This window comes from Seriola aureovittata, chromosome 16, assembly GCF_021018895.1.
Source record: "Seriola aureovittata isolate HTS-2021-v1 ecotype China chromosome 16, ASM2101889v1, whole genome shotgun sequence".
NCBI lineage: Eukaryota > Metazoa > Chordata > Actinopteri > Carangiformes > Carangidae > Seriola > Seriola aureovittata.
Genome location: NC_079379.1, coordinates 17,822,050 through 17,833,015, shown reverse-complemented (window position 1 = coordinate 17,833,015; position 10,966 = coordinate 17,822,050). Strand labels below are relative to the sequence as shown.

General features: G+C 44.9%; 1 protein-coding gene across 1 annotated transcript; it reads left to right on the top strand.

Annotated features, from left to right (window-relative positions):
* Positions 1–6,600: 6,600 nt before the first annotated feature.
* Positions 6,601–9,990, top strand: tril (TLR4 interactor with leucine-rich repeats). Its single transcript, XM_056399862.1, has one exon. It carries the CDS (start codon positions 6,912–6,914, stop codon positions 9,387–9,389), a length of 2,478 nt encoding a protein of 825 aa, XP_056255837.1. The 5' UTR covers positions 6,601–6,911; the 3' UTR covers positions 9,390–9,990.
* Positions 9,991–10,966: the final 976 nt, after the last annotated feature.

The following is a 10,966-nucleotide window of genomic DNA, read 5'->3' as shown; positions in this document are numbered from 1 at the left end:
TTCAGGCTGCAAGAGCCTTGCTGCGGTTGTCAGCCAGATGATGTGGACTTTTGTTTAACAAAGAGGAACATGAAGAACATGAATAGCAGTTATGGTGTTCAAATTGTTTTGCACGGCATCCCAAGGTCTTGAAGTTACTTGGCTACATGCACTGTGAAGGTCACTTCTAACTGTAAGGAGGGGATAATAAAGAGAGACAAGACCCTTCTACTAGAAGACCTCTTAGTGTCCTTCTTGGTCTTAGAAATTGAGGTGCCCCTGAGCAAGACACTGACAGAGTCTCTGTTTTGTTGCTGAACCTGATCCTGGGTTAGATTAACCCACTAAGGTGTGTCCCAATCTCCAAGTAGTATATAGCCTATGTATTCAATGTTAAGCAATTTGTGGTAATTCATCTGGATTATTTTTATTTCATTTTATTTAGAGGAATGCACCATGTAAGCACATTATATGCTGAAATAACAAAGGCTTTAAAATAATATTTTAATTTGGGGCCCTGCAACAAGATGGGGCCTCAAGATAAGTTATTAATAATATCATAATTTAGTGGCACATATGTTATTAAATAAATCTACAGCCATGCTAGCGCCTCTGTGAGGCTTTACTCAGGCATAAGCACTTTCAGCTAAATTCTGGTACAGCATAATGTTTCTTAGCATGCTAACAGTTGTTAATTAGCTCAAAACACAAAGTGCAGCTGAGGCTGATCGCAGTATCCTTAGTTTTGGGAAAACTGAAATTTTGATCTGATGCATTTCACTCCTAATTAATTACACCAACCTGCTGGTGGCGCTAGAGGAAAAGTCAGGTTTTCCTCTGGTCATCATGAATGTCTGTACAGGATTTCATTTCAATCCATCCAATAGTTGTTCAGATATTTCAGAATGGAGCAAAGTGATAGACTGAGTGGCTTGCCATCCATTGAATTTGCTTCCAATTAAATCACCACAAACTAATTGCCTCTCCGTGAGGAAGGGGTCAAGCAAAAGTAAAGTTCCTCAGAACGGATCAGCACTCGGTTACAAAATTACTGTGCTGTTGCTTCCATATGCTGTAATATTCCATGTCTGTAGAGGGCGACGTTGTACAAAAGCAAAGCAGTGTGGGGACTCTGAGTTGACAGCTGCAGATCAGATGTCTCAGCTCTCTAAATTACTGAGTGACGACTTTGTCTTAATGACTCATAAAGCCCACATCTTTTGTACTCTTGTTTGTGACTTGTTTTGCATTGTGTTAGACTGAGAGATCCTAATCAGGAGTTCATGTGCACATGTGCATTTTTGTGCTTGCTTTCATGTTTTTGTGTGCACTCGTGCAGCCCTGCACAGCCTATCACACTTTTCAGGGTGTTTGAGTTCCTGAGAATGAGTGTTATCTTCTGTGCCGCTCAGTGATCTTAAGATCTGAAGGCATTATGTTCTTTCAGTGTCATTATGTGATTGAGGATGATTATGTGCATGCAGACAGTTTCTATCAGACTTCGTAGATCAAAGGGTTGCCCTCCCAGTACACACACACACACACACACACACACACACACACACTATCCTTTACACTACCCTCCTTATTCCTCTATCTCCCCCTCCAGTCTCTCCACCCTTTCAACAGGGCAATAGCATACTCTGTAATTTTTTCCAGATGTCGAGTACCTCCCTTCCTCTTTTCCTTGCTCTATTCCCTCCATTCTTAACTCTCACAGGGTCGACTGAAACCCTGAAAGTTCTCCTTTCCTCTCTCACCCTCTCTCTCCTCCTCTTCTGTCTGCTCCCAACCCACCCCCCGGCTTGTTCGACATGTTGGTCTTAAAGACAAAACGTGACCCCTGGAGGTCTGGCAAGAGAGGCTGCAGGTCTCCCAAAGCAGAAAGGAATGTTGCGCAAATGCATTTCCCACATTGCATGATGGCCTGTTGCAATCAGCCGTTTTGGTCCATGGTGCATTTCCAGAGTGCCAGCTGTTTATGACGTGCTCTTTTGATCTGATTTTGATGTGACTGTTATTATTATTTATGCACAGTGATTTGTAGAGAACTGTCTTTCAGTTGCTGCAACTAGGACTCTGTCCCCTCCACTCATTCGCTCCATCTTGCCCTCCTTTTCTCCCTCCAGAGATGGGAACCAGCTGGGGGGAGTTGAGCAGGGGAGCTTTGGGAATGTGGAGGGTTGCAGGCATGGGGCCCAGGTGTTCCCTCCACTCTCTTTCTCTCATTCATATACATTTAGGTACACCTAAAATGTGGCTGCATCTTCTGTCTAACAGAGAGTCTTCAGTCTCAAGGCATGTCAGTGCAGTTGCGGACACGTGTTGCAGAGAGGGGATGGAGTCTCTTTCACCATCTCCCTCTAAGTGCATAAACACACTCACTCATCCACTCACAAACATACAGGCACACACACACCATTAATGTCTGTGAGCATGGACTAGAGCTATGATTCCTAACTCTAGCTAAAGCACTTAATGATCCCAGCAGCTGTTGCTCATGTAAACTCTCCCCACACACACACAAAGATACTCACATACACACACAATCCCACCTCCTCATTCCATCTTTCGTGCCGTTTGCTTTGTCTTCCCGCCCTTATCCCTGCATACTGATTAATTAAAGGCCCTAAAGAATACATCAAGTTATAGTTCACACATATACACATATACAGTACTTCTACACATGGCAATAATGCGCACATCCGCAAGTACATATTTTCACAAATGGACCCACACATGCTTTTTAACCCGGCCACACACATGGACAATGTGTTATTTGTTTGAACTATTTCCTATTGATTAGAGAACTGTAGGAGGGCTAATCTGAACAAAGATGCTGTTCATCTTCATTCATTGCAGGCCATCCATTACACTGATTACTATGATAAGCCCCTGATATGTGCTGGTTTCATGCAGTGTTATGTTACCAGGACGTGTCCCATACGGATTGTCTCTGTGATGCATGTTAGGCCCGCAGGGAATAAGTGATCCGCAGAGATCTCTGCATTCTGCGGTACAATAGGATGCACATGTTTCCACTAGCACAACTTCCTGCAAGTTTGTGACTGTGTGTGTGAGGCTCATTAGTTCCTACACTGTGAGTCCTGCTGTGTTTCTTTATTGGTGAATTTTTGTGTGTCTGTATGTGTGGTATACATGCTAAATGATCACTTCCAGTGTTTCACCCCCTGTGTCCTCTGTGCTTTTGTAGTCCTATGTGTAATTGTGTGCATGTTTGTGTGCATTATCTGTCATGTCATGCTAAATCAAAGCATTCCAGCCATGGCTGAATGCTTTTAAATGTATTTATTTCAGTGAAGATCTGGATTAAGCAAGAGCTGCTGCACGCCACGAATAAGTGGGCTACATATCTCAAAATCTCAAACCTCAGTACCTCAGTGAAGCAGTACCTCAATACAAAATTGCTAAATTCAAAGTTTAGGTCTGGCATTCAGAAAGTGTCACAAATAAAATGTAGCTTATAGTAATAATATTCACAGAATATTTCATCATTAATGCACTAATCTAATCAGCATTTTTTACATCGTATGGTTCCATGTGTTTAAACTGGTCCATGCTTGTTTCAACTTCAAAGCAACATCAGTATGACTGTAATGCTCTAAATCATCAAATAAATTCATTCATTCATCCACTCATTCATCAAGTTCCACTTACTCACTTGTTCTGGAGCTTTTGACTAAGTCACATTGTCATCATCAGCAGATGAAGTTTGTCATTTGGCATGTGGTGAGTCTGAAATTACTACCTATTTCCTTTATAGTGCACTATATTAACCCTCCACCATTTAATTTGAGTGTCCGAATTCTGAGTATTTAAATGTATCTACTATGTAGAGCCTTCAAAAATTTCACAATTTTCACTATTGCACACTGGAAAAAAGAGTGTACAGTTCATGGCCCGTGCACAGCTTTCTGCTCCCACAATGCAATGCTCCACGTTTTATTCAATACGAAAAATACAGAAGCACCCGGAGTAAAAGACACAATATCTCAGTTTTAATTATAGTATAGTAAAAATATAAATAGTTACAAAATGTAAATACTAAATTACTATGGAAAGTAAATGTATTTAGTTACTTTCTACCTCCTCTAAGGATACATTTAATGGAATATAAACCTGGCTCTATAGCCTCACCAGACACTGTTGTTTCAACACCTGGAGACTGCAGGAGAAAACTAACACTCCAAGACATCAGCTCATTTACATGCACACACACACACAAACTCACCTGCACTCGCTCTGGATATTCTTTATTTCATGCAGACATACTTATTAGCACACACAGAGACATTTGTCAGTCCCAAGGAACAGGCACATTAAGGTGGAGACAGATATACAAGCCCTTCTCTCTCTCTGTCTCCCTCTCGCTCAGTTTCTCTCTCTCTCCCTTCCCCTGATGGAATTACCTTTCCCACATACACACTCTCTCTCTCTCTGCTGAGAGACTGAAATGTCATATGGCCGGCTGATTGGACAGTGAGAGGCCCGCTGAGAGGAGAGAGAGGTGATGAAAGGATGGGTCTGCAGCCTTTGTTGTGTGCAGGCACAGTGGCAGACAGCTCTTTGCGGGGTCCTCAATGCTGCCTATTGTGCCAAAGTCTATGTGAATCTGGGTCAAGTCCAGATCACTTTTCCTGCACAACAATCTCTGTCAACATCAGTTTAACATTGCACTCTCTCCCCCAGCTCCTCTGATCCCGGGCTCTCACTTTCCTCACACTGTTTTCTCTTTTCTTACCCTGTTTTCCATGTTTCATTCTATCTGTCCATCTCATTTCCACACTGCACTCTCGGGAATGGCTCCTTCACCCTCATCCTGCCCTAAATGTTAGTACATTAAAGTTAATCTCAAGTTATTTGTGATGCTACAGTGAAAGCGAATCCACACTGATGAAATCTTTTGTGTATTCTTTTCATCTCTGACACAGACCAGGCGACTGCCATAAAACAACTGGATTGGTCCCGCTGTGTCTGAGGCCAGATCTCTGAGTGTTTTCTCAATGTGTGTGTTCCTCAGAGAGAAGGAAAGAGAGAGACTAGAAAGACGGGGGGGGGGGGAGAGAAGAGATTCAGAAATACTATAGAGAAATGGCCAGACAGGAAATGACCTCCCAGAGAGAGGGGGCTTCCCCAAGGGTTGTTATTTCTCTCTGTCTTTCTTTCTCTCACACACAGACACCCGCTCACACACCACCACAGCTATAATGGCTGACTATGATGTCTCCAAGTAGATATGCATGAGAATGAGGCCAATCCGGGAGTGCTGTAAATGCAATGAGCTACAGCAGCGGTGCATTAGCTGGGCTCTGGAAACCATTGTATCACTTGAATCTCAAGGGTGGTTGAAAAAGCACACGTGAAGTTTGAATGTGTGCTCGTGCATGAGTGTGTGACTTTGTGTACTTGAGTGAATCATGACTGCATTCTCTTCCCATGGTTGACATATCTCTATTCATCAACATTGACGTCACCCGTTGCAATTGAGAGTGTTTAAACATGCTAACAGCATCTATCTCTATAGTTCAAAATGATGAGAAACATGACAGTGAAGGCTGTGGAGGTACATGACACAGGAAAGGTTAGGAGCCATTGATTTAAGCTGTGTGTGTGCTATGTCAGTGGGTAAGCACTCTGCCTCCTGTGCTATAAATGTGCAGATGTCTTGGCAGTAACGTTGCATGCTTTTTACACTGCACTGGAACAGGAACCTTCATGTACACTGCAGAGCATCGTTCTCCAGTCTGCACAGTTCTGCACTCGGTCTTCACATGCTCCACTCACCCTGCGTTTATTTCCCCTCTTTTAAGTTGGAGATCTTTAACTCGGATTTTGGCACCTCTCCTCCTCAGTCTTAACACACGCTTGACGACCCGAATTCCTCATCCTCTAAATGTGAACCATCTGTGCTCCTGAAGGCCCCGGCGACACAGGGTGCGTTAATGAGAGAATAGTGAATTGTAGTTAAGCTGCATAATGATGGTGTTCCTACTGTACAGACTAGATGATGATGTGTTGATTGTTGCTTTACTTACTCACTTTGTGTATGCAGTGTCTGCACAGGGCAGACTGAATGTCCTCTGGGTCGTATAGCTGTTTACCAAACAGCTCTTTAATGAATCGTTTTTCATACATCATCAAAAGCACTGACAATCTGAATATAAGTGTTTTGTTAAACTTGTTTTATGAGTGACTGGTTAGCTCCGCGTGCACCCTCCTGCCAGGGAATCCAAGACTTTGGGCTTCTCTTGGGATTCCGTGGGAAGGAAATCTTCCTGTCTGCTTTGTCCATACCAGGGATCCGATCCAGATCTCAGACCCCCGGTGGCTGCGGGGGCGCGCAGAAAACTCGGTCAAAGGGTTTCTCAATCTCTCTCGCCCTCCCTCTCTCACTGCAGACTCGTGTGTGTGTGTGTGTGTGTGTGTGTGTTTGATTACCTGCGTGCACGCGCAAAACTCTGGATCTCGTGCGTCAAGACTTGTGCACATCTGGTTTTGGCAGGGTCGCAGAGTTGCGGAGGAGGGACTACTTCACTCTGTGTGTGTGTGTGTGTGTGTGTGTGTGTGTGTGTGTGTGTGTGAGCACACTCTGCGCCTGAACTCTACTTTTTTTTCTGCGGAACTCTGTAATTCGCAGCAGATGACCACTTGGGGGGATGGAGGTTTTACTGGGGAGGTGAGCGTTTCCTCAGACAGCATCAGAGCGGCACTGCACAAATTAATTTGCTCTATACAAGATGCTACTCAATGATGTCGCCGCGTGCTTGATCAATACAGCATTTTTCTCTCCACCTTTCGCAGCAACAAGTGGATTATGGTCTCCAGCGTGAGTGAGGAGAGGGGCGACTGCACCTGAACAACACAAAGCGAATGCGGCGTCAGTCTCTGGCTGTGCCAGCCGCGCTGTGGGAATGGATACCTTCAATTTCCTGGCAGGACTATGTTTTTTCCTGCTGTCGCTCAATGGGTTCATCTCTTCCTCGCCGGCGACAAGCTTTTGTCCCGACCGCTGCGACTGTCAGCACCCGCAGCACCTAATGTGCACCAACCGCGGGTTGCGCACTTTGCCCAAACCCGCCATGCGGGTGCCCGAGGAGGTGCTGATCTTCAGCCTCGGGGGTAACTTCATCAGTAACATCTCTGCCTTCGACTTCACACGGTACAGTGGCCTTGTCAGGTTAAATTTACAGTACAATCAGATACAAACTATTCACCCCAAGGCATTTGAGAAACTTTCCAAGCTAGAAGAGCTCTACTTGGGACATAATCTTTTATCAAATGTACCTACTGGGACTTTACAACCCCTGAAGAAATTAACTATTCTCTATGGCAATAATAATAACATTAAGAAAATCACACCGGAGCTCTTTGCCAACTTGGATAATCTCGTTAAACTGCGCCTAGATGGCAACTCAATAGAAGTTCTGCAGGACTCTGTTTTTAAAAGTTTGACCAGTCTACATTATCTCCATCTGGAATCCAACCAACTGCAGCATATTCACAGAAACGCTTTTTCTAAACTCGCCAACCTGCGCTTTCTAAACCTGGCCCACAACAAGCAGTCAGCCGTGCGCAATGTCCTCACTTTTTCCCAACTCAAAGCTTTGACAACTTTGCTGCTGTCTGAAAATGAAATTCAATACATTGGGAACCATGTCTTCCAAAATCTGAAAAAGTTGTCCAAACTGTCCCTGAGCAACAACAGAATCTCTCGTCTTGACAGCGGGGTTCTGAAGGGGCTGTCGAGCCTCAGAGAGCTCCTGATTGACGGCAACGGACTGGAGGAAATCCCCGCTGGTCTCCTCGACCCTCTGCAGCGCATCGAGGAGCTCGACTTCAGCCGCAACCGGATTTCCAACGTGGACTCTTTGGCTTTTTCGCAACTTAAACATTTAAAGGTGCTGAGGCTGAAGAACAACTTTCTCACCAGCCTGTCTGGCGACATTTTTGCCCTCAACAACGTGCTTTACGACCTGGATCTCCATGGCAACAACTGGACGTGCGACTGTCGCCTGGAGGAGCTGAAGAGATGGATGACTGCTGCACATTCTCAGGGCAAATTGTTGACTGTTTTTGTGCAATGTCATCACCCTGCAACTCTGAGGGGAAAATATCTGGACTATGTGAACAGCTCCCAGCTGCAGCCCCTTGGGAACTGGACCCACTTGTGTAGTAGCCAAGCTGGGCCTGAGGAGAGCCGGGGAGGGGGTGTACTGGTAAAAGTGGAGGGGAAAGAGATAACGGATGCAATAAAGCAGGAGGAAAACGGTGGAGAAGGCCAGGTGGAAGAGACACAAACTGTATATTTAAGGCAGGGAAACATGGATGATGTCATGGTGAGGAAAGAGGCAGAAAAATGGAAAAGAGAGGGACAGGAAGAGGTGGGAATCCAGGGAGACGAGGGGGGTCCAGAGGTGGGAGAACCCTCTTCCTCACTGGAAAGAAAGAAACCAAGGAAGGAGTCGCTCAGTCCAAGGTCACGGCCTGCCGTAGAGGCAGCTGGGAAACGTGCCAAAGGCAGACGGAGGTCGAATGTAATTTCTAGAACGGATCCACCAGCCATTTCCACACCAAGTCACAGAAACTCCACTGATTCAAACACAGAGCTCACTGCAACTCCTTCTGCGCAGTCAGGAGAAAAGTTTGATCTTCTGACGTCAGATCAGGAGGAGGCCTTACCTGTAATCACAGATCCATGCGTATTCAACCGCCATTTCATCACCAATGTTTCAGTGGATCAAGTGACATCTAGTACTGTCACCGTCTACTGGACTACAAGGGATCATCACCGCTACACACCAGGACCTGGGCCAGGCCTGGATGAAGTCCACTACCGGATTCTGTTTGACCGGTTTGGGGCTCCAGAGCGTTTCCCCCGTTATGTTTATGCCCGCGGTACAGCTCGCTCTGTAACCCTTCGAGAACTCAGCTCAGACTTAACCTACATCGTCTGCGTGGAGGGAGTAGTCGGAGGATCTGTCTGCCAAGTCGCCCCTCGTGACCACTGCGCAGGACTGATCACGCTCCCCGAGGTGTTCAGTCGTGGGGGCACGCTGACCTCTGACCTCCAGCTGGTGACGGTGGCGACACTGGCCGGGAACGCTGTGCTGCTGCTCGTCATTGGTGGAGTCTGGCTGGGGCGGAGCTTGAAGAGGAGGTTGCAGAGGAGGAAGTCGGCCGTGCACGTGCGCCACATGTACTCCACCAGGCGGCCTTTTCGTCCCAATGTGGCGACGGCCTCCGTGTCCACTGACTTCACCAGCTACCAGAGCAGTCGTCCAGCACGACTTGCACCGCTCGAGGAGGGGGATCTCATAGAGTTCCCTTGTGACCGCTTTCTGGACAGCAGTGCTCGCAGAGACAGTGACATGCAGAGATTCTCTGACTAGGACAATAAAATGTCTGAAAATGTTGACACTGTGCAACAGAACAGTATGTGAATTGGTTTGTGCTGCAACCTTTAGTCATGCCTTTAGAGTACAGAAAGAACTCTCAGTTGACACAGTGCAGTGTCGCATTAAAAACATTGGTGTGTTTGTGGCTATGAACAAACCAAGTCAACAGCCCCACAATTTTGAGCTCGGTTTTTTCATTTGAACCACAAGAAAACTGTTTAAGTGACAACAGAACAGCTGAGCTCATCGGGGCCTTTTCGGAAACCAGAGGAAGTCCAATCCCTCTGACTTCCTCTTCTTGCTTTGTGTCCTTCCTTCTTTCATTTCCGCGCACCTGTGAGTGTTTCTAAATGTGTGATTTGTTGTGAGCGCAAGTGTGTACGCATGAATGATGGACCACTGATTTCAACTATGGTGCTAATATTGAGTTCACAGACATCATATTGTCTCATATTTGTACAGTATGTAATGATGGCTGCTGGTTGGCAGGAAAACAAAAATCACTTGTTTTGTATCACATCTATCATGTTTTATACTTTTATATGGAACTTTGTATCATTTTGCATTACATGAAGTAAAATCCCCAACAATGTGATTGATTTGTCATTTGAGTGTCTATATATATATCTGTGGCTCAAATATCTTTTACGCAATCCACTGATTACGGAAAGCACCAGGGGATTATGATTCTAGGAATAGGGGAATATATAGAGTACTCTATATATTTGTATATAAAAATACATACACAAGGATTATTTGTATTAACCTATTGAACCCCAGGTTGTGTTTTTGCTCCCTTTATTTTTGCTGTTATAATACAGTCATTATATGCCTCAGCCAAGCAGGCAAGATGTTCATATTTTCAGCATATTAATACTGGCTATAGTATTAGTTATTCCTTTGCAACTGATATTTAGTGCTTTAGAAGGAGACCTAAACAGTTTGTGAGTGTGGGGAAGATAATAGCATATGTATGTTAGAGAAGTAAGTGTGTGTGTGCATGTGCATCCATGCTTTCGTATGCGTGTCAGAATGGGATCTGGCAATAGTTAAGCAGTCTCTTTGTTTGGGTAGACAGGGTGGAGTGCCTCCCACACTTAGTTCAAATCACGTTACACACTCTCACAAGCACGCATGCACACACTCATGCGTGCACACATGCAGCAAAAAAATTTTCATATCGTCAGACAAGATCTCATAATCATCATAGCAGTTTTAACATCAAGGTGTCGAAAGTAATATTCTGCACCACAGATGGTTATTTATGAAAATGACGTTCTGCAGTTTGGGACACTTTCTTTTCCTCATGATGAATACAGTCAAATTCAACTTTTAAATGAATAAGGAAAAGCCCATTTCAGCTGCTTCTTTGTATGTTTTATATTGAGAAATAATAGTATTGGCCAAGCATCAAACACGGTGTGATCTGCTTTGCTGACGTTATCGTGGTCAACCACCACTAACAAAACCAGTCACTAGATGGCAGACTAGACCATACTGTATGTACAGAATCACACTGATAATCTCATGGCTCACAACTGCTGGTTTACTGTGTCCACACAATTTCTGAG